We start from the raw sequence: 24,661 nt of genomic DNA on the forward strand, positions 1-24,661 counted from the left end.
GTTGAAAGACACTTCCACACTAAATGAAATTAAATCTGCCATTAAGACATACTTCAAGGAAAATATAACTGAGGAGGTTAGTCCGGTGACAATCTGGGAGGCGCATAAATGTTATATTTGGGGGATTTTAATCCAAGTAGGTGAAGGGGACAACGAACCGACTGCTACTGGAACCTTTGGATTTCGTCTGACCAACAATGCCTAGTATTCCGGATCCGGGGAACTTGCACAAAGAAACACCAACGAGTGGATCAGAATAACAAGTTCCGTTTATTGTAGTCCAAACATAGGCTTATATAGGGTATAAGCAAAGACATCCTAATATAGTGACGTATTAGCAAAGTATATGTCTTGTAATAGGTTCAGCATTCAGGATTGGAAAGAGAGAAATAACAGACAAATATGTGCGTGTGTATTAGCTGAGATATTTTGGCTAAGGCAAGCTGATAACATTGTTTATGGTACATGATGATACTTATGCAAGGTTGTCCAAGAAGAGACAGCACAGGGTCGTACAGGAAAACAAGTACAGAGGCCTACAAGGGTCGGCACGTAGGCATGTAACCCTTCAGTAGGTTCCAGGAGAAAACAAGCACACAATGTGAAGCATGAAAATGTATTGAAAGAATTCAGAAGGGTAGAAGCAGCTCATAAACATACACCCACTGCAGAGCTTTTTGCAAAATTACTCTGTCGACGCACAGATTTAGATAATCATCAGAATTTATTTACTGAAAAAGTTGTCACAAGAATGAGACATTGATTTTATGAACACAGGGATAAATGTAGCAAGTTATTGGCACGCCTTTTAAAAGCTAGGGTAACCAGAAATCATATACATAGTTTACAGTCATTTGAAAAGGGAAAAGTGCATAGTAGCCCTCAGATAGCCCAAGAATTCCATAGATATTACACTAAGTTATATCAAATACAGACTCCCACAGTAATGGATGACCTTCCCCAAGCCGTGGCTTTAGAGAAATTCCTTAATACACTCCCAATTCCACAATTGTTCCTGGTGCAACAGCAAGCCCTAGAAACAGATATTTCTGCAGAAGAACTTTCCCAAGCAATAAGTTCATCCCCTGCCGGAAAAAGCCCTGGCCCGGACGGCTATACGTCCACGTATTATAAAGAATGTTCGGAACTACTCATTCCGCACATGATGCAGGCATTTAATGCTTTACAAAAGAAAGCCCAGTTCTCACACCACTCTCTAGAAGCCCATATCTCCCTGCTCTTCAAAGCCAATAAAAACCCAGAAGATCCCGGAGGCTATAGGCCTATCTCCTTAATTAACGTAGACGCAAAATTATTAGCCAAGATAGTCGCTTCTAGAATACCATCTGCTCTTGCCCACTTGATAGGATTGGACCAAGCAGGCTTTGTACCTGGAAGGGAAACTAGAGATAATATCAACAAATTGATTAATATTCTACATCATGCTGAGCTCAAGAAAACACCCCTTATGTTATAAAGGCCTTTGATAGAGTCAGCTGGGCCTATATGTTTGCTTGTCTCAATAAATTTGGATTTGGGGATAGCCTTTGTCAATGGATTAAATCCCTATATAAAGGCCCAGTGGCTCGAGTCAGGGTGAATGGAGTGCTTTCGGACTATCTTACAATTAAAAATGGTACACGTCAAGGCTGCCCTCTTTCACCTACACTGTTTGTCTTGGCTCTGGAACCTTTTCTAAAACAGATTTGTCAACACCCGGATATCCACGGGGTTAAGATAAGACATAAACATTATAAAGTAGCGGCATATGCTGATGATTTGCTATTTTTTTTAACGAATCCTAAACTTGAATAAATTATTTGAAGCTTTTGGTAAGATTAGTAACTTTAAAGTCAACTTTAATAAATCCATAGCCATGAATGTCTCTCTCTCTCAGAGCGTATAATTCAAGAACTTTCCCCAAACTTCCCGTACAGCTGGGCGAAAGGGCAATTTTCCTATTTAGGAATACTTATTAAAAAGGAATATAATGAGTGAGTGGAAGTTAATTGTAAAGCTCTATTTACTAGACTATACAAAGATATACAGAACTGGACCAAACAACCTCTGTCCTGGTTAGGGAGAATCAATGTTGTAAAAATTTATTTGGAAGGGTCAACATCCAAGAATCAAAACCACCACGTTGTTCAGAAGCAAGGTAGAGGGGGGCCTAGCACTCCCTGATTGTGCCCGTTATCTAAAGGCTGTGCAATTAGCTAGGATAATTGATTGGTCCCATAATTTAGACAACAAAGATTGGGTAGAAATTGAACAGCAATCAACTGCTACACATTTGATACATTTACCATGGATTGACAAGGTACACCGGAGAATACTACATGATTCCGACCCCTTATTAAAAGGTACACTGGCTACATGGGACGCTGTGAAGGGGAAATCTAAATTCCCCACTTTTCCCTCACCTCTCACTCCTATTACCAATAACCCAGCATTCCCCCCAGGACTTAATTGCAAGGACTTTAAAGAATGGCTCGTAGAGGGTCATTTGCAATTCATACATATTATGGAAAGAGGTCAGCATCCTGTCTTAGATCTTCTTAGACAAGCTAGACCTAACAGCAACCTAAAGAATTTCCAATACTACTAACTTAGACATTTTACTCATATATGGGAGGCAATGGAAAGATGGGGAGACCCCTCTCTCAGGTTACCTACAGTTTATTAGCTATAAAAAAAAACAAAATTGGCACACAGATGCAATTACCTCCACGTTATATCTATTCCACTAGCCAATCAGGGGCACATACTGTTGTGTCAAGAGTACCAACCTATTATAAAAGGTCCCTACTGCTGTGTCACACTATTGCTATCAGGTTATCTACTGCTGAGATTAGCACTCAGTGGTTCGCACAGCGCAGACATACTTCAGTACAGTTGGAGTTGAGGGCATGGTCAGTTGGGCTTTCTGTTTTGGAGAGGTGGTGCCATGATGGCTGTTGTGGGTTGGCCCCTGATTACTGGAGCGTGTCTGTCTTTAGTACTGGATCTGCAAAATAAAGTAGTAGCAAATCAGTGCACCCCTTACGACAACAGTCACATCTTTTTTAGTGCCTTCTCTCAAGAAGAATCAGAAGTCAAACTTGCACTGGCAGAAACACACAACACAGTAGATTCTAAGCCAGTGCTGGATGGATGTAAGCAGGGGGACCAGAGACCACGATGAGAGTATAATTTGTCTGCGGATGTGCTATGAGCGAAGTACATTGATGACTATGTGAGGCTCAGCCTTGTCTGTCTAAAAGGCAATTAATTACAAGTTACCAGCAAAGTACCATGATGGACATGGATTTAATTTAAAACTCCGCTGCACAAGGAATTTCCCAGTTTCATGCAAGTAAGCAGCCAGGGTTACTGGGCCCCAGCAAAGAATGGCAACAAATCATTCCTAAAGAATTGAAAATGTGGTCACTGGGGCTGATGCAGTTTCATTAGCCTATAGGCATACATACCCTTTTAGTTTTTTGCATGGTGAGTATTCAGTGAGTATTCATGTGCGGTTTCTGTTTCCAGATGGGTCTCCTTCATTTTTATGAGGATCTTCTGCCGATGTTTCTTACACATCTGCCTGGCTGACCTGTTGTAGGGAGAGACAGTGATAGAAGAGATAAATGAGAAAAGCCAGATAAGTTATGATATTCCAGTCAGTAGTCACTGTCTTAAAGGGGAACTAGACCCCTAAACATTATAGGTCTTGAATGATAAGATAGACCTTATGTGAAAATGCTTCATCTAAATATACAATAGCATTCTATCCATTGATTGGACGATGGAGCCCTTTGTACTCCCACATTTTTTCCTGTTAGTCAGAGCCACCTGAAAAGAAATAACGCAGTTCTCGGAAAGGCCATCATAAAATGGGGGCTTCAACAATTGAAGCATCACAATTCCATATAAAGTATGGCACTAGGAGAATTGAGCGTGCATGCAAATGTATCAAACTATTTCTCCATAAGGGCAGCACAACTACCTGAATAAATTAGACAAGCTGAAAATAGCTGTGGTATTGCTTCTTTTAGCACAACCAACAGAAATGCATTCAACTCAATCCACTAAAGGCTCAGAATTATCTAAACCTCCCAAATGGTCAAACATGCCAAGATGGGAGAGTATTTCTTATTGGCCATCAATTTGTAATTCTTTGCTTCACTACATATCTAACAATACTGTCAGCATCACTGGGCTCCTGTACCAATATAGTGGTCCCCTTCCAGCAAACATGGGAAACTTAAATGAGATAAAGCATAACTAAAAATACCCCTCAAACTTGCTGGCAATAGATGTGACAGTTCCTGCCTGTGTTTCAAATGAGCAGTGAGGTGCCTGCCAGAAGCACAGTACATCCCTGCTTTCACACAAGCAAATACAAGCTTCAGTTTCTGATCAGGTCACACTCAGATGTTTTTAATGCATTCAGGGAAATACAACCTGGAATTACAAAGGAGACAAAGGAGACACAAGTAGAGTGTGGTCAAAGTAGAAGAATGAGGGGAGAACTCAGATGAGGTTCAATGCCTGTTAATATTAGCAATACAGGTTACAAGGACTACACCCACGAACAGCCACAAACAGGTCCCTTATACTTATTAGTTTGTAATGCATCGCCCAATTAACTTCCAGCCTACGTGAAAAACATAGCAGCTATGTTAGTGCAAAAACATTTCTGAAGGCATGTTAGGTGGCAACTTAAAGGATATGGCCCCGGCCTAATTCTTTGCAGAGTCAAGCTCAGCGCACCATCCCATCTCTTTGTACAGTTAACACCCCAAAAGCAAGTCTAACCAAAGCAATTCAAACGCCCCATACTTCTTTAGAACATGCAAATATATTAGCACTGCACTCGGCACGGAGGTCCCTTACACTCCCAGCAGAAAAGCCTGAGTATTTGTCACTTACCAGCATTTACAGAAGTCTCGGAAAGCGGTTTCTGGTCTGGGGGAATATTTTCTGCATTGGTCACTTGGTCTAAAGAACAGGAAATGGAGACAGATGACATGACAGGAAACTCAATAATATGTAGCACACCCTTGAGTGTACTTTTGCTATGTATTAAGGCGGTGTGTGACCAGGCTAAAACTGCTTGTAGTGTGCCCCAGACCCCGAGTGTACCCGTGCAACTCCCTGCAACTCCCGGTACCTGGTGTAGATCAATGCAGCAGGATAATTAGCCAGACAAGTTTCTTTGCAGTAACATAAACTTGTTTATTAACAGAGAACCGTTGCAATGGAGTAGTTCACCGGTACTTAGATGTTCACAGGCATAATAGGATAGCTTCAAAGAGCAATATTCTCTCCAGGGGGTACAAGGTACAGCAGATGAGCTAATATTCAATATATATCAAAGTTACAGCAACAAGAGACTTGGGAGATAGTTACCACTCTCACTGGGCACTATCCCTCCGGATGAACACTAAAGCTTGGGTTTCTCAGCCTGCGGTCTTGTATCTTGGCACCCGACTTGGTCCTCACCTCACCCACTGTATTCAGCCTGGGTTCTTGCGTCTTGGTACCTATCTGGTCCTCAACTCACCCACTGTAATCCCTGCTCTAGTGGTTCACATACCACGGGGTCCTAACCCCACTATTTCTCCTCATTGGAGCCACATCTGCTCACTAGCTACCCTGTGCTGACTCTCACTCCTAGAGTGACTATTACTGTATTCACTATTACTAACTCACACTGAACTAACCTCACCGGCAGACCTGGACCTGTAGTACCTCCCAGTGAGGCAAAGTCCCAGGACACACCCAGACCACATGGTGCTAAACCCCTTTATCACATAGTGCCACCTAGTGGACAAACTCCGTAAACTAATGTGGACCCAGCAAAGGACATAGCTGCCTGAGTTAACTAAAGGACCCTTAGGTGTCCAAATACTAAAGGGGAACTGCCTGAGTAATTTAACCCAAATCTCAGGGTCCCTACATATATAAACCTGTCCCATGACAAAGACTGCCATTATGTTGAGCTTCTGTTTTTTCCGGTGTGGTTTTATTGAGGTGTGCAAGAGAGCAGGACTGCTTCTCCCAGCCTAACATTGTCCATTAGAATTAATATTCCTTATCAAAGATTCATGAGCTGAACCCCCACATCTCCTTACTGGGGTCCCACTTATCTAAACAGCATGTAAACATGTGCTGAACTTGTAGCCAATCACTATGAAGATATAAACATAAAACGTGATTGGCTGTAAACTCACTTTTTTATTTCTGGGATCAGAGGTGAGTGGAGCATTGATACATGGGGGCATTAAGGGAAATAATGGCAGAAATGAAGGAAATCGCTATTGGAGTGTGACACTGGCTAGTGCCTGGGATATTAGCCTTGGTTTTGTGTATATTCTAATAGAAAATATCATTATGGGAGGAATGGGGAAACAGGCAGACTACAGACAACTCAGGATAAATACACAGAAGTACATCCTGGCATTTGGCCGCACAGACAACTGACAGTTAAATAACGGATTTCTCACTTTCATTTCTGGGATCAGAGGTAAGTGATGCACAGCACACACTGGGGGACAATTTATGGAAAATAATGATATAAATGAAGAAAATCACTACTAAATTGAGTCACTAGGTGGCGCCTGGGATATTAGCCTTGGTTTTGTCATTTTAATAGATTATAGGAGAGTTGGGGTTGGGGGAAGGAACAGGGATGCAGGGAGACTACACACCTGTCAGGCTAAATACAGAAAGTATCAAATAATATTTGGGATTCCAATTGCTTTATATTTAAAATAAGTATAAAATAATATTTGGGATTCCAATTGCTTTATATTTAAAATAAGTGCAAGTTAAGAAATAATAAAAGTCTAAAATCTCCTATATAACGGGGTCACTATAGCAACATCTGGAGTGACATTTGCTGTTCTGGTTTCTCCTCTAATGCTATTAATATTTATATTTCTCTCTGTATCTCACTTTGTATATAACATTTTCTTCTTAATAATGCTGTTAAGGGAAAGTTAAGAAATTATTAAGGGGAAAGTCAGAAATCTCCCATGTTCCCATATAACAGGGGTCACTGATAGTGTTTGGAGCGACAGTTGACAGTTGGCCACTTGCTGTTCAGGTTTATCCTCTAATGCTATTAATATTCATATTTCTCTCTGTATCTCACTTTGTATATAACATTTACTTGTTAAAAAGCTTTTCAGTAAAAGTTAAGCAATTATTAAGGGCAAAAGTCTGAAATCCCCCATGTTCCCATATAACAGGGGTCACCCAGTGTTTGGAGCGACAGTTGGCCACTTGGTGTTTCCCCTCCAATACTATTAATATCCATATTTCTCTTTGCATCTCACTTTGTATATAAAACTGACTTCTTAAAAACCTTTAAAGGAAAAAGTTTTGGAGCTGCAACTTCCCAGTCACTGTTACTCATGTCCTGAATGTCCCAGCATCCCTTGTCACACCTGCAGCCTGTAGTCTTCTAGCTCTTAATGAACTACAAATCCCAGCATCCCTTGTCAGACCTTGTCAGACCTGTAGCCTATAGTACAAATCCCAGCATCCCTTGTCAGACCTGTAGCCTGTAGCACAAATCCCAGAATCCCTTGTCAGACCTGTAGCCTGTAGTACAAATCCCAGCATCCCTTGTCAGACCTGCAGCCTGTAATTTTTTAGCTGTTACTGAACTAAACATCCCAACATCCCTTGTCCGATCTGCAGCTTGTGGTCTTTTAACTGTTACTGAACTACAAATCCCAGCATCCCTTGTCAGGCCTGCAGCCTGTACTACAAATCCCAGCATCCCTTGTCAGACCTGTAGCCTATAGTACACATCCCAGAATCCCTTGTCAGACCTTTAGCCTATAGTACAAATCCCAGCATCCCTTGTCAGACCTTGTCAGACCTGTAGCCTATAGTACAAATCCCAGCATCCCTTGTCAGATCTGTAGCCTATAATCTTCTAACTGTTACTGACCTACAAATCCCAGCATCCCTTGTCAGACCTGTAGCCTATAGTACAAATCCCAGCATCCTTTGTCAGACCTGTAGCCTGTAGTACAAATCCCAGCATCCCTTGTCAGACCTGCAGCTTGTGGTCTTCTAACTGTTACTGAACTTCAAAACCCAGCATCCCTTGTCAGACCTGTAGCCTATAGTACAAATCCCAGAATCCCTTGTCAGACCTGCAGCCTGTAGTACAAATCCCAGAATCCCTTGAAAGACCTGCAGCTTGTGGTCTTCTAACTATTACTTAACTTAAAAACCCAGCATTCCTTGTCAGACCTGCAGCTTGTGGTCTTCTAACAGTTACTGAACTTCAAATCCCAGCATCCCTTATCAGACTTGCAGCCTGTACTACAAATCCCAGCATCCCTTGTCAGACCTGCAGCTTGTGGTCTTCTATTACTGAACTACAAATCCCAGCATCCCTTGTCAGACTTGCAGCCTGTACTACAAATCCCAGCATCCCTTGTCAGATCTGCAGCCTATAATCTTCTAACTGTTACTGACCTACAAATCCCAGCATCCCTTGTCAGACCTGTAGCCTATAGTACAAATCCCAGCATCCCTTGTCAGACCTGTAGCCTATAGTACAAATCCCAGCATCCCTTGTCAGACCTGTAGCCTATAGTACAAATCCCAGAATCCCTTGTCAGACCTGCAGCCTGTAGTACAAATCCCAGAATCCCTTGTCAGACCTGCAGCTTGTGGTCTTCTAACTGCTACTGAACTTCAAAACCCAGCATCCCTTGTCAGACCTGTAGCCTATAGTACAAAACCCAGCATCCCTTGTCAGACCTGTAGCCTATAGTACAAATCCCAGCATCCCTTGTCAGACCTGTAGCCTATAGTACAAATCCCAGAATCCCTTGTCAGACCTGCAGCCTGTAGTACAAATCCCAGAATCCCTTAAAAGACCTGCAACTTGTGGTCTTCTAACTATTACATAACTTAAAAACCCAGCATTCCTTGTCAGACCTGCAGCTTGTGGTCTTCAATTACTGAACTACAAATCCCAGCATCCCTTGTCAGACTTGCAGCCTGTACTACAAATCCCAGAATCCCTTGTCAGACCTGCAGCCTGTAGTACAAATCCCAGAATCCCTTGAAAGACCTGCAGCTTGTGGTCTTCTAACTATTACTGAACTTAAAAACCCAGCATTCCTTGTCAGACCTGCAGCCTGTACTACAAATCCCAGCATCCCTTGTCAGACCTGCAGCTTGTGGTCTTCTATTACTGAACTACAAATCCCAGCATCCCTTGTCAGACCTGCAGCCTGTAGTACAAATCCCAGCATCCCTTGTCAGATCTGTAGCCTATAGTACAAATCCCAGCATCCCTTGCCAGACCTGCAGCCTGTTGTAAAAATCCCCGCATCCCTTGTCAGACCTGTAGCCTATAGTACAGATCCCAGCATGCCTTGTCAGACCTGTAGCCTATAGTACAAATCCCAGCATCCCTTGTCAGACCTGTAGCCTATAGTACAAATCCCAGCATCCCTTGTTAGACCTGTAGCCTGTAGTACACATCCCAGCATCCCTTGTCAGATCTGCAGCCTATAATCTTCTAACTGTTGCTGACCTACAAATCCCAGCATCCCTTGTCAGACCTGCAACCTGTACTACAAATCCCAGCATCCCTTGTCTGACCTGCAGCCTATAATCTTCTAACTATTACTTACCTACAAATCCCAGCATCCCTTGTCAGACCTGCAGCTTATTGTTCAAATCCCTTGTCAGACCTTTAGTCTATAGTACAAATCCCAGAATCCCTTGTCAGACCTGTAGTCTATAGTACAAGTCCCAGAATCCCTTGTCAGACCTGTAGCCTATAGTACAAATCCCAGAATCCATTGTCAGACCTGTAGCCTATAGTACAAATCCCAGCATCCCTTGTCAGACCTGTAGCCTATAGTACAAATCCCAGCATCCCTTGTCAAACCTGTAGCCTGTAGAACAAATCCCAGCATCCCTTGTCAGACCTGCAGCCTGTAGTACAAATCCCAGCATCCCTTGTCAGATCTGTAGCCTATAGTACAAATCCCAGCATCCCTTGCCAGATCTGTAGCCTATAGTACAAATCCCAGCATCCCTTGTCAGACCTGTAGCCTATAGTACAAATCCCAGCATCCCTTGTCAGACCTGTAGCCTATAGTACAAATCCCAGCATCCCTTGTCAGACCTGTAGCCTATAGTACAAATCCCAGCATCCCTTGTTAGACCTGTAGCCTGTAGTACAAATCCCAGCATCCCTTGTCAGATCTGCAGCCTATAATCTTCTAACTGTTGCTGACCTACAAATCCCAGCATCCCTTGTCAGACCTGCAACCTGTACTACAAATCCCAGCATCCCTTGTCTGACCTGCAGCCTATAATCTTCTAACTGTTACTGACCTACAAATCCCAGCATCCCTTGTCAGACCTGCAGCTTATTGTACAAATCCCTTGTCAGACCTTTAGTCTATAGTACAAATCCCAGAATCCCTTATCAGACCTGTAGCCTATAGTACAAATGCCAGAATCCCTTGTCAGACCTGTAGCCTATAGTACAAGTCCCAGAATCCCTTGTCAGACCTGTAGCCTATAGTACAAGTCCCAGAATCCCTTGTCAGACCTGTAGCCTATAGTACAAATGCCAGAATCCCTTGTCAGACCTGTAGCCTGGAGTACAAATCCCAGCATCCCTTGTCAGACCTGCAGCTTGTGGTCTTCTAACTGTTACTGAACTTCAAATCTCAGCATCCCTTGTCAGACCTGTAGCCTATAGTACAAATCCCAGCATCCCTTGTCAGACCTGTAGCCTATAGTACAAATCCCAGCATCCCTTGCCAGACCTGCAGCCTGTTGTACAAATCCCCGCATCCCTTGTCAGACCTGTAGCCTATAGTACAAATCCCAGCATCCCTTGTCAGACCTGTAGCCTATAGTACAAATCCCAGCATCCCTTGTCAGACCTGTAGCCTGTGGTACAAATCCCAGCATCCCTTGTCAAACCTGTAGCCTGTAGAACAAATCCCAGCATCCCTTGTCAGACTTGCAGCCTGTAATACAAATCCCAGCATCCCTTGTCAGATCTGTAGCCTATAGTACAAATCCCAGCATCCCTTGTCAGACCTGTAGCCTATAGTACAAATCCCAGAATCCCTTGTCAGACCTATAGCCTATTGTACAAATCCCAGAATCCCTTGTCAGACCTGTGACCTATTGTGCAAATCACAGAATACCTTGTCAGACCTGCAGCTTGTGGTCTTCTAACTGTTACTGAACTTCAAATCCCAGTATCCCTTGTCAGACCTGCAGCCTGTAGTACAAATCCCAGCATCCCTTGTCAGACCTGCTGCTTGTAGTCTTCTAACTGTTACTGAACTTCAAATCCCAGCATCCCTTGTCAGACATGTAGCCTATAGTATAAATCCCAGTATCCCTTGTCTGACCTGCAGCCTGTAGTTTTCTAGCTGTTACAGATCTACAAATCCCAAAATCCCTTTTCAGACCTGCAGCTTGTGGTCTTCTAACTATTACTGAACTACAAATCCCAGCATCCCTTGTCAGACCTGTAGCCTATAGTACAAATCCCAGAATCCCTTGTTAGACCTGTAGCCTATAGTACAAATCCCACAATCCCTTGTCAGACCTCTAGCCAGTAGTACAAATCCCAGAATCCCTTGTTAGACCTGTAGCCTATCGTACAAATCCCAGAATCCCTTGTCAGACCTGTAGCCTATAGTACAAATCCCAAAATCCCTTGTTAGACCTGTAGCCTATCGTACAAATCCCAGAATCCCTTGTCAGACCTGTAGCCTGTAGTACAAATCCCAGCATCCCTTGTCAGACCTGCAGCTTGTAGTCTTCTAACTGTTACTGAACTTCAAATCTCAGCATCCCTTGTCAGACCTGCAGCCTTTACTACAAATCCCAGCATCCCTTGTCAGACCTGCAGCTTGTGGTCTTCTAACTGTTACTGAACTACAAATCCCAGAATCCCTTGTCAGACCTGTAGCCTATTGTACAAATCCCAGTATCCCTTTTCAGACCTATAGCCTATAAAACAAATCCCAGAATCCCTTGTCAGACCTGTAGCCTACAGTGCAAATCCCAGCATCCCTTGTCAGACCTGTAGCCTATAGTACAAATCCCAGAATCCCTTGTCAGACCTGTAGCCTATTGTACAAATCCCAGCATCCCTTGTCAGACCTGTAGCCTGTAGTACGAATCCCAGCATCCCTTGTCAGACCTGTAGTCTATAGTACAAATCCCAGCATCCCTTGTCAGACCTGTAGCCTATAGTACAAATCCCAGCATCCCTTGTCAGACCTGTAGCCTATTGTACAAATCCCAGCATCCCTTGTCAGACCTGTAGCCTATAGTACAAATCCCAGAATCCCTTGTCAGACCTGTAGCCTATAGTACAAATTTGAGAATCCCTTGTCAGACCTGTAGCCTATAGTACAAATCCTAGAATCCCTTGTCAGACCTGCAGCCTGTAGTACAAATTCCAGCATCCCTTGTAAGACCTGCAGCTTGTGGTCTTCTAATTGTTACTGAACTTCAAATCCCAGCATTCCTTGTCAGACCTGCAGCTTGTGGTCTTCTAACTGTTACTGAACTACAAATCCCAGCATCCCTTGTCAGACCTGCAGCCTGTAGTACAAATCCCAGAATCCCTTGTCAGACCTTGTACCCTGTAGTACAAATCCCAGCATTCCTTGTCAGACCTGTAGCCTATAGTACAAATCCCAGAAACGCTTGTCAGACCTGTAGCCTATAGTACAAATCCCAGCATCCCTTTTCAGACCTGCAGCCTATAGTACAAATCCCAGAATCCCTTGTCAGACCTAAAGCCTATAGTACAAATCCCAGAATCCCTTGTCAGACCTAAAGCCTATAGTACAAATCCCAGAATCCCTTGTCAGACCTGCAGCCTGTAGTACAAATCCCAGCATCCCTTGTCTGACCTGCAGCCTGTAGTTTTCTAGCTGTTACAGATCTACAAATCCCAAAATCCCTTTTCAGACCTGCAGCTTGTGGTCTTCTAACTGTTACTGAACTACAAATCCCAGCATCATTTGTCAGACCTGCAGCCTATATTACAAATCACAACATGCCTTGTCAGACCTGCAGCCTGTGGTCTTCTAACTGTTACTGAACTACAAATCCCAGCATCCCTTGTCAGACCTGCAGCCGGTAGTACAAATCCCAGCATCCCTTGTCAGACCTGCAGCTTGTGGTCTTCTAACTGTTACTGAACTACAAATCCCAGCATTCCTTGTCAGACCTGCAGCTTGTGGTCTTCTATTACTGAACTACAAATCCCAGCATCCCTTGTCAGACCTGCAGTCTGTAGTACAAATCCCAGCATCCCTTGTCAGACCTGCAGTCTATAGTACAAATCCCAGCATCCCTTGTCAGACCTGCTGCCTATAACCTTCTAACTGTTACTGAACTACAAATCCCAGCATCGCTTATCAGACCTGCAGCTTGTGGTCTTCTAACTGTTACTGAACTACAAATCCCAGCATCCCTTGTCAGACCTGTAGCCTATAGTACAAATCCCAGCATCCCTTGTCAGACCTGTAGCCTATAGTACAAATCCCAGCATCCCTTGTCAGACATGCAGCCTGTAATTTTCTAGCTGTTACAGATCTACAAATCTCAAAATCCCTTTTCAGACCTGCAGCTTGTGGTATTCTAACTGTTACTGAACTACAAATCCCAGCATCGCTTATCAGACCTGCAGCTTGTGGTCATCTAACTTTTACTGAACTACAAATCCCAGCATGCCTTGTCAGACCTGTAGCACAAATCCCAGAATCCCTTGTCTGACCTGCTGGCTATAACCTTCTAACTGTTACTGACCTACAAATCCCAGCATCCTCTGTCAGACATGCGGCCTGTAATTTTTTAGCTGTTACTGAACTAAACATCCCAACATCCCTTGTCAGACCTGCAGTTTGTGGTATTCTAACTGTTACTGAACTACAAATCCCAGCATCCCTTGTCAGACCTGTAGCCTATAGTACAAATCCCAGAATCCCTTTTCAGAACTGCAACCTATAATCTTCTAACTGTTACTCACCTACAAATCCCAGCATCCCTTGTCAGACCTGCAGCCTGTAGTACAAATCCCAGCATCCCTTGTCAGACCTGTAGCCTATAGTACAAATCACAGCATCACTTGTCGGACCTGCAGCCTATTGTACATATCCCAGAATCCCTTGTCAGACTTGTAGCCTATAGATGGAAGAATGAATGGTGCCAACCTGCAACCTGTTTAATTTCAATTCATTTAAAGGGAATAATGCTGTTGATGCCAAAGGAAAAACTGATGATACATTTAGTTTTTTGCCAGTGGAAATCAGATTTTAGAATTGATGGTCAGAATAAAAATAACATATAAAACACATAAACAATATATACAAGTTTAGGGTTTGTTTTTGGTACAATGGGAGAATTGGTTGAGGGTGTGAATACTTATATAAGGCAGTGAATCCTGATATGTATAGCAGAGAGGGCTGGTGCATGTGAGCTTACAATCTCTTCTTTCTTTCTGTGTCCCCATACAGTGAGATTTCCGAGCGACGAGGCGTTTTCATAGCGTTTTCGAAGCGATTTTCAGAGTTATTTCACAGCGATTGTTTTATAGAGATATTCAGTGATATTCCATCTGATTTTTGGCGTTTGGAAAAAACACCTTTGACGTCAGCTGATATCGCTTTATAACCCAACAGCTCTTTTAAGAGCTAAAAAACTTAGGCGCAATGCTATTCTGCGCCCCCTGGAGGAAGGTAAGTCAACTGCTACTGTTTTATCTGAATTTAGGGTTTTGCTGAATAGAGAACAGGTACAGATAAAGTATAGAATGTAATAGACTCTTTCTCTTCTCCTTTGCCACAGGCGGAATCCAGACCCCTCTCCGAGACTTATGAGGTGAGTAGAAAGGAGGGTAAAACACTCGCCGCTACTGCCAGAAGTGAGACATGTTTTGTACCCTGGGGAATATTATGTTATCAATAAAATCCTTCTTTTTTCTATTTTATTTTCCAGCCTCCTGATGGTCGGCTGACCAAGGATGTGCTTGTTGGAGAGGGCGGCACTGGAGACGTCTACAAGGTAAGTTACCAACCAATTCCTAGAGAGTAGGGGAACTGAACAAGATTGTGATCACTAGACACAATCACACAATGATTTAGGCAGACATACCAAGCTTCTGGTTTGGGGGCTGCATTAGACCCTCTCTTTCCTACTTGTATATAAGTCAACCTTTCTGTCTGTATTACAGGGACGACACCATCGTAGAGGAGTGGTAGCGGTGAAGATCGCCAACATCAGCCGAGTACTGTATCTTTATAATCCCAATCACTATATATCAATACTATTTGTGTAGATGTCTATGTGAGCTAAAGGGATTTCTATTATTCCACACCAGGATGAAGAGTCAGTCTGCAGGGAGCTGAAGTTTCTCCAGCAGTTCGGCGGCCACAAGAACATCGCCTCTTACTATGGAGCCTACTACAGGGCTCCACTCACGGAGTGCTCATCGGAGCTCTTGGAAGTAAGAAATGATTTACTGCATTGTGTTCATTCCTCTTGTACCAAAGCAATCTCCACTGGAAGTGATAGAATACATGAACTTAAATAATTTCTGTATATTGCAGATTGTTCTTGAATACTGTGGTGGAGGCTCTCTGTACAACCTCATCAGCAAGACCAATGGCCAATCCCTGAAGGAGACCTGGATTGGCTATGTCTGCAAGGAGGTTTTAAAGGTAAGGCCAGATTTACCCCTTAAGGACTCTTTTTTAATTGCATAAATTATATATACAATCTCTTTGTTGGGGATGTTTAATATTATGTCTGTTATAGTCTTATAACCTACATCTCAATCTCCCCAGGGGCTGCACCACATCCACAAGAACGGGGCCGTTCATAAAGACATCAAGAGCCCGAACATCATGCTCACAGAGACGGCCAAAGTGAAGATCAGTGAGTAAAACTTACAGTTATAAGAGTAATAGATGGTGGGGAGCTTCTGCGAATATGGAGTCAGGGGGTTTCATAATTCAGGTTTCTATCTTGTGGTTATTTTCCATGAATGGATTCTATCTGTCATTTCAGTCGACTTCGGACACAGCTGGGACCTGGACCCGCAAACTGGATTGTGCCACGAAGCGGAAGGGACTCCACACTGGATGGCACCCGAGGCCATAAGGCAGAAGGGCCAGCGCCTGGCGTACGACACCAAAGTATGTTGTACTTATAATACTTGTAACAACACGGAGCATTTACTTATCAGTGTTAATGGGACATAGAAGCAGTCATTTTCTCATTGACAGAAAGGAGTTTTTCCGAAACGTTGGGGTTCTTAACTTTTTGCACAATGTGTTTGTTTTAATATATTTGCTCATTTGCATTGTGACGCTGGTGTTATGTACAGTAACTGCTATTGTTTGTAATGGAGATGTATTGCTGTATACACTTTTATATTTAATAAAGCATTTATTTACTTTTACATATACCATGGTGTGTTCATTTACTAGGGGGTGCATTGGGCTATTTTAAGTTGTATTCTGTTCTGTTTTGGCCATAATTGAGCTAAGGAGAATGCCGTGTACTTTTGCACCCATGATAATATATGTATAAGTTTCTAAAAGAGAATTGTATAAGTGCAGCTTTTTTACTTAGATTTTATTAAACACCCACTAACCCAATTCTCTCCTTCTAATGCTCTTTGGTGTGTCTTTTGCAGTGTGACATCTGGTCGCTGGGGATAACCGCCATCGAAATGGCTGAGGGAGAACCACGTAAGTGAACCATAACAATTGTGGCTACTTTATTTTATACATTGAGCAGCAGAGGTTCTATATCAGAATGGGAGGAATTTGGGGTGATTTGCTATTTCCAGCAAAAAATAGCTTTTTCTATAGATTAAATAAATAACTTCTAGACATGTTTGATGGGCCTGATATATATGTTTTTCACTTTCAGCATACACAGGGCAATACCCAGTGGAGGACCTGATAATTGAAGCCCAACCACCAAAGCTTCAATCAAACACCTGGTGAGTCTGTCCCAGCTCGTGTCACTGTACATTGTACCTGTGCTTGCAGACATGGAACTCCCCACATTTTCTTATTAACACTTGGGACATTTGGCAACTCCTATAACCACTCAGCCGCTTCCACAGTCTGCCCTCACCATGCCCCTTGTATGTACAAATTTCAGTCTCAGCTCAGGGGGTGTGTATTTTGTTTAAATACCTCCTAAATATAAATAGAGGTTTTGAAAGCTATAGGAGATAGACAATAGATAGATAGAGGGACAGATAGAAAGATAGATAGAGGGTTAGAGAGAGGGGGGGATAGATAGATGATAAATAGACGATAGATAGAGGGATAGATAGATAAATAGATAGAGGGATAGATATACTGTAGATAGAAAGATCATAGATAGATGATAAATAGATAGATAGATAGATGATAGATAGATAGATAGATAGATAGATAGACAGACAGATAGACAGATATACTGCAAAATATATGTATATTCTGGGGTATAGCTAATGGTTACTGGGTTAAAGCTTCTGGAATCTGGAAATAATGATGTGGGGATTTTTTTTGCTAGCTAAAGCTAAAATCTCAGTTTTTTCCAGGTCACAGCATTTTGTGTCCTTCTTGGAGTCCTGTCTGAAAAAGGACCCTTTGGAGAGAGCGAGTGCTGAAGAACTCCTGCAGCACCCATTTGTCATCCAACTGCCACCTAAGAAGATCGTCAGGGCTGAGATTGAAGAACATCTCCGGACTCTGCAGAACCTGCCGGCCAAGAAAGGTGAGGGAATCCATTATATTTGATACGACTGCACCATCACACAGTGTAACTCAACAGCTGCAAGAGTTGCTTTTATTATAATGGCACTGGGAAGGGGTACTTAATAATATCTTTTAGTATAATGGTGACATTGGCGTTGTAAGACAATGTGCATTTGGTCTTCAGTCTTTATTGTTTTGTTTATGAATCATATACAAGCTCTAATTAGTATTCATGAATCACAAATATGATTTTTCCCTATACAGGACTGAAGGGAGTTGCTCTCTCAAAGCTGCGGCGTGCTTATGACTTCTGCACACAGACATCGGCAGAACAAGAAGCAGCTCTGCAAATGGCCCTGGAGGGCTTCTCCTGTTATTGATCTTGTGGCCAATAACATCAACAGCCCAGAATGAGTTTCCTGAATCACAGCCGAGGAAAAAGAAACATCCACAGGGTAAGGTCCCATCTCCATTCATTACAATGGTTCTCGACTGGTAGACAAATAGCAGTTTGATCCCCTGCTGCCTGGTGGGTGTCTACATTGGTAGGACCCGAATCCTCACTGTGCACAAGAGGTGGGTTTCAGCTAGAAGATGCTCAAGTTTACATTTCTTGATCACTATCCTCCCCAAAATCAAGGTTTTCTGTGCTGATGGACATTAGCCTCACTGCAGCAGCCACACAATAACACAACAGGGTAGAATGCGATTGAGAAGGCTCAGGCATTATTTCTTATTCCCATAGCCAGTGCATTTATTTCTAAAAGGAGCATCAGCCTGGGAGAAAAACTCAATAACATGTTGGAACCCCTAATGAATAAGGCTTGTGCATAAATGCCATGCCTCTGAATGAGGATTAATGATGATCTATTACTGACTGATATTTTTGTCTCATACAGATCCAGTGGTGTCTGCAGCTCCACCAGCAACATCAGCAAAATGGTAACTTCAAGATTCCTGCAACTACACCAGCAGGAACTTTATCTCCTTCTGTAGCTCCATGATCATATTCTTTTCAGACTACCACTTCTCCACCAGTGGTGTCTTTGCTTCATTTTAACTCACTCCACCCACACACATCTCCACCTCACTTTGAGGTGCCATAGTTCCATCCATCTTCCTTTTTTTTGCAGACTACTAGAACTCCAATTATAATCCTTAAATATCTACATTTCACAGAACCATAGCTCCAACATTCATATCCACCTCTACAGCTCCACTAGCAGCATTCACATTTTCGAACACCATAACTCCACTATTAGGACCTTAGTTTTCATTAGTATCCAATTATCAATCTACCCAAGGACTTTTCATTTAACTTTAGCTCCACCACCAGCCCTTATCCCATATTTTTCCTCTACCCGCAAGCTCTCTCCTTGTGCTAACACACCTCCACCAATATCTTCTTTTATTTACATATCATCAATAGTTTCCCCTCTTTAAAATATCTTTTAATCCTTGCCCTTCTTCCTGCACCTCCATTGGTTCTTCCATTCCACCAATACCAAGACATTTAGTCACCACCACACAGCACACACTAAAATGATGCCCCCTACACAGATGCTTCTCTTCACCACTTTTTTCTTTTGCCTCCACCCCCCGCAATCTCCTAACACCAATTTCTCAGTGGTTTCTTCTGTTCAAATTCTTTCCTTTCTAAATTCTATCCTTTCAAGCCTTCCACTCAACAACCAGTCACATCTCCTACTCTAAATCCTGACATAAGCTCTTAGTACCGATACTCACATAAACTCAAAGTACAAGTTGATCCAGGGACTTGTTCGATTGCCCGTTGGGAGTCAGGAAGGAATTTTTCCCCCTCTGAGGCAAATTGGCTCTGGCTTCAGATGGGGTTTTTGCCTTCCTCTGGATCAACTACTAAATAGGAAGATCCCTTTTACACTAAAACTTGAACCTAGTGGATGTGAGTCCTTCCCAACTTAAATTAGTATAAATCAATCTAAAATGCATAAATATAACATCCAATTTATAAATAAATATGTTAATACACATTTCATTGGTGTTCTTGCATTTTTTATAGTTCTATAGTATTGCCAGGGAACATTACAGAGGAGGGAGACCTCTAGTGCAAGGGAAAAGGGTCACTGAAAAGTGAAGGTGGAATCAAGAGGCAAGGGTGGGAGAAATTGGTGAAAGGAGATGCTAAGGATTAATAAATATAAGAAGGGGATAAGCCATGTCTGGACCCAGTCGAACTGATCTGCACTGATGTCAGAGGTTTGGTCAATCAATCACATACAAATGATATATAGCCAGTACAGCAGCCCCCCCCTGCCCTGATATTAATCCATGCAGTTTATGTTTAGTCCAGGATTTACTTGCCCTTTAAGAGACAGGGTGGTAGACAGGAATTTATTCATATTCCAGTCTCTTATTCAATTCAATGCATGGTTGCTAGGGTAATTTGGACCAGATGGCTGAAACTGCAAACTGGAGAGCTGCTGAATAAAAAGCTAAATAACTGAAAATCCACAAATAATAAAAAATGAAAACCAATTGCAAATTGTCTCAGAATATTACTCTCTACATCATACCAAAAGTTCATTTAAAGGTGACCAACCCCTTTAACATGAGACAGGGAGGAAAGCAGAGAACTCAACAGCCTGATTGTGCCGGTTACTTTCTTTCTTGCCCAGAGCCTGCCGGAGATGGTCAATAGCTGAATAAGGGAACCAGACCAACTGAGAGGTTGCAGAGAGAGGAGCCTTACCTTAAAGGGGAACTATCACAAACATAAAAATGTAATATACGCTTCATCATACTGAAATAAGAAACTTTCTAAATACAATCAATTAAAATTTTTGAAACATTTCTGAAATAATCAAGTTTATATTCACTATCTCTCTCAGCATCTGTTCCTCTTCATTTTGTCTTCATGAGTTGGGTGTCAGATGAATGATCCAATATATCTTATAGCACTTGATATAAAAACACCATGTCTTCACAGAGCCTGGTATTAAATAAGCGCTCCCCCATACGTATGTACTGAATCTAATGAAAGAGTTCTATTACCTGCAATAGCTGCCGTACTGGGATTATGCTTTGCGAGAGTCAGTCGCCTCTGTGGAAGAACGTATTCATTTTCTAAATCCCGCAGCTCCAAAATTTCAATTAGACTACTGCCTGGTATAAAGAGAGAACACAAGAATAAGAGTAACTATACTGTAAATAAACAAAGTGCATTAAATGAAGAACTTTTTGAGGGAAAAAAAACCTTCACATTAATACTTTTTTCAATAACAAAATGTTCTATAAAGTTCTCTACTACAACTTTCAGCATCCACTGGCTCTATCAGGGATGGGGGAATTAGTGGCTCAGCTAGAGATTATATGTTGCTTGTGTTATGGAATCGAGAAGCAGAAGGACTCTGAATATATCCTTCAACCTCAGCTTGCCCTTGTAGCCTGAGCAACATTATTTATAAACCACAAGGTGGCAGCACAATACACACAAACTAGAGTTCTGAGCGGGTCCATTTTTTTAAACCCATACCCAACCCATACCCTCAACCTGCATGTTCCCGCTACCTGACCTGCAATAGGCCAACTAACCTTCCGACTCCCCGGTGGTGGAGGGGAACACAAGAAAACAGAAGTGATGTTACTACGGTGCCAAATCATCCCAAAAACCTGTAAAAACTGGAAGAAACACAAGGGTGGCAGGGCTCAAGCCTGCACCTTTGTTGGGTACCTAGCCGTGTTATCTGCAGACTGTCCGCATGGTCAAGAAATAGGGGATATTTTGCCCAAAATCCGACCCTTTTGCGGGTATTCCACGGGTACCTGACCCGATGCAGGACACTAACACAAACTCTGTGACTAAACCGAGGCAATATCTCATCTGACTCGTAGCTGCAATCACACTGCTCAGCCACTAGCTGTAAAGGTAACAATGTGTAAACAGGACAGACCAGGAATGAATGGTGCAGGTGCCCAGCTTAAAAATATCCCCATAGACTAACAGTGCCTCTGGTTTCAGCATAGTCTACCTTGCACAGTCACAGCTGCAAAGATAAGGCCACAGGATGATGGGGATGCACTTAATAGAATAGTACCCTGGGCCAGTACATTATTTAGCAAAGAGGGGTCAGGCCACATAGGCCCGGACCTAGGGCGGTGAAATTTTTGGGGCGGCACGCCGCCCAGCCGCATCTTTGAAGCACCGGGGACTTAACGCTCCCCAGCGCTTCTGCCTCAGCGAGAGCCACAGCCGGCGCTAGGACCCTGCGGACACAGGGCGGCACGACTGGAAGCAGCAAGGGTATGGATCGTGCGGCCTTGGGGCGCAGCTTCGTTATATCTGGCCCTGAGAGGGGTGCTGGCTGAGGGTCTGAGGTTAGTGATTATTAATGATCACCAGGGGGGGGGCTTAAAAATTGACAGCCACAATGATGAACCATTTATATCACCTTTATTTTAAAAGCAACAAACAAGCAGAGGTATTTGTGCAAGAGAAAAGCAATAAAAATGTTTGCAAGCTCTTTGGGCAAAGGCTTACTTGGAACAGCAGAAGATTCCCCATCATAGTCCCTCTTGGGGGATGCTTCCGGGCGCTCATACTAAACGTTAAAAAAAAAATAAAGAAAAACAATTATCTCACATTCTCGTCTTAATCTATTTTCTGTTTGAGACAGAATTCCTCGTGAAAGATTCGGCTGAATACAGAACCAAATCCTAATTAGCATATGCAAATTAGGGGTGGGAAGGGAAAACTTCTTTTACTTCCTTATTTTATGACAAAAAGTCACCCAATTTCCCTCCCCGCCTCTAATTTGCATATGCAAATTAGGAGTGGGATTTGGTTCGGCCGGGCAAAAGGATTCGGCCGAATCAGAGTCCTGCTGAAAAAGGCCGAATCCTGGCCAAATCCGGACCGAATCCTGGTTTCGGTGCATCCCTAGTATTTATATCAGTATGTTGGCACTCTAAAAATACTTGATATTAGTAATGTAGACAAGAGGTTTGGTACCACAGCTCCCGATACCGGCTGCACTATCCAAGCATATTCGGGACGGATAACATCACTGTGCCAGCCGAAGGGTAAAAACATGATTTCAGTTATAGTCTCAATAGTATACACAATGAGGGGCAGATTTATTAAGGGTCGAAAAGAAAAAAAAATTTGGTCAAAACTCTCAAATTCAAATTGTGAATTATTCAAACTCGATTTGAATTTGGATTAGAATTTTGAGATTTATCAAACCTATACCATGGGAATAATTAGATTTCGACTAATCGCCACCTAAAAACCTGCTGAGTTCATGTAGAAGTTGATGGGAGAGATCCAGTGACCCATTTGAAGATGTTAATAGTCTTCCTGACATTAAAGTTTTTTTCTGAGAAAAAACTCGGTTCGAGTTTAGTCGAATTCGATTAGAGGTTTCAGGTCAGTAATATTAGTTTGAGTTTTAGATATTCAATTTTTTTCTTAAATAACCTCCCAATCAAATTTTGAGTATATTCAAATTTATTAGAGTTTAAAAAAAAAACCACATGAATTCGAAATTCGACCTTTGATAAATGGGCCTCCCCAAATTTAAGGGAAACAAACAGTTATACACAAATGGCAGCATTATATATAGATCTATAATATTATATAGTCTTACTCCTCTCATATTCGAGCTGTCACATATGCATCATGGGCATATCATGGGCGTATCAGGGCATGTCAGGAATATAATGCTATCATTCAGAAGAGTGTTAGGAGAATTGAGAAGGGACTTGAACCTTTTCTGTAGTTGTGTCGGTATATATGGAACACATACAGGAGTTCATAGTAGTTGTGGGTCATTAGGTCAATGGCACGAGCACGAGATTCAATGATACCTACGACCTAAGGCATATTTAAGTGAGACTTCATGAAGAAAGTGAAGCATCTGCTCACTGTGCAAGTGCCCCCCCCCAAGGACAGAGAAGAAATGGACAGTTACTTCATTATGGAGATTTACATATGGAAACTCTACAAGGTCCTGCAGCTGGGAGCACTCACACAGAACCACTATGAGCTGCCGTAAGATGAAAATATAATTATTTAGCAGCAAGATTGACTCTAGCATTTAAAGCAGGGTCCCCTGGCCAACCCTCTTCTCCTACCCAAATGGAACATGCTCTTCCACTAATGCAAAGCTTTAGGGGGCTTTATATGGAGCTACAATGTTTACATTTTCCTGATTATCCGGGTATTGTTCTGGCTGTGCTGAAACTCCACTTGGCCAAAAACTTCCTTGGCCTGTGTATGCAGTCTAAGGATGAGCACAATAAAAAAAGCCCATGTCTGATCTGATAGGTGGGCAATAGTGAGCAAACTGGACAAAGATCTGCTTCTTTGGTAAACTGGCAAAAGGAGAGAATAATGTATAACTATATGGATTCACAATGCATGTTATGCAACTAGACTTAAGTGAACTTGTCACGGGGGTCGTACCTGCTAGGATCTGGGTTTTGAGTTAATGCGTCGTTTGCTTGGCTGTTGTGTCCCATGTCTAAGTAATGCTTGAAAATCCGAGTCCTTAATGCTGCCTTAACATGAAATAAACACAGACAGATGGAAATAGCTAAATATATAGATGCAGTATGAGAATGAGAACGTCCAATAACTCTTTCCGTAATTTGGATCTTCATACCTTAAAATCATGTAAACATTAAATAAACCCAATAGGCTGGTTTTGCTTCCAATAAGGGTTAATTATATCTTAGTTGGAATCAAGTACAAGCCACTGTTTTATTATTACAGAGAAATAGGAAATCACTTTTAAAATTATAAAATTATTTGGATTATTTGGAAAGATGGATTTGGATTATCCCTGAAAGATGGTTGCTAAACGGAAGGTGGACTTTGAAAATAGGGGTTTTCATAGAAG

The 24,661-nt window shown here is 42.4% G+C and overlaps 1 protein-coding gene and 1 long non-coding RNA gene across 2 annotated transcripts; one reads left to right on the forward strand and one right to left on the reverse strand.

Annotated features, from left to right (window-relative positions):
• Nucleotides 1-251: 251 nt before the first annotated feature.
• LOC108702687 lies at nucleotides 252-24,457 on the reverse strand. Its single transcript, XR_001933340.2, has 4 exons — nucleotides 23,732-24,457; nucleotides 4,915-4,983; nucleotides 3,471-3,595; nucleotides 252-3,007 (listed from the first exon to the last, which is right to left on the reverse strand). It is a non-coding gene; the product is annotated as an uncharacterized LOC108702687 (long non-coding RNA).
• On the forward strand, nucleotides 16,660-18,827 carry LOC108702684 (serine/threonine-protein kinase 3/4-like). The gene is made up of 5 exons (XM_041578806.1): nucleotides 16,660-16,775; nucleotides 16,960-17,032; nucleotides 17,624-17,799; nucleotides 18,045-18,235; nucleotides 18,680-18,827. The coding sequence occupies exons 1-4, from the start codon at nucleotides 16,757-16,759 to the stop codon at nucleotides 18,158-18,160; spliced, it is 384 nt and encodes a 127-aa protein (XP_041434740.1). The 5' UTR covers nucleotides 16,660-16,756; the 3' UTR covers nucleotides 18,161-18,235; nucleotides 18,680-18,827.
• Nucleotides 24,458-24,661: the final 204 nt, after the last annotated feature.

The sequence above is a fragment of the Xenopus laevis genome, chromosome 9_10S (genome assembly GCF_017654675.1).
Source record: "Xenopus laevis strain J_2021 chromosome 9_10S, Xenopus_laevis_v10.1, whole genome shotgun sequence".
In the NCBI taxonomy this organism is placed as follows: Eukaryota; Metazoa; Chordata; class Amphibia; order Anura; family Pipidae; genus Xenopus; species Xenopus laevis.

Coding starts and splice junctions, on each gene's coding strand:
- LOC108702684 (XM_041578806.1), top strand. Junction 17,033..17,623: donor AAGCTTCAATCAAACACCTG/GTGAGTCTGTCC, acceptor AGTTTTTTCCAG/GTCACAGCATTTTGTGTCCT. Junction 17,800..18,044: donor GAACCTGCCGGCCAAGAAAG/GTGAGGGAATCC, acceptor TTCCCTATACAG/GACTGAAGGGAGTTGCTCTC.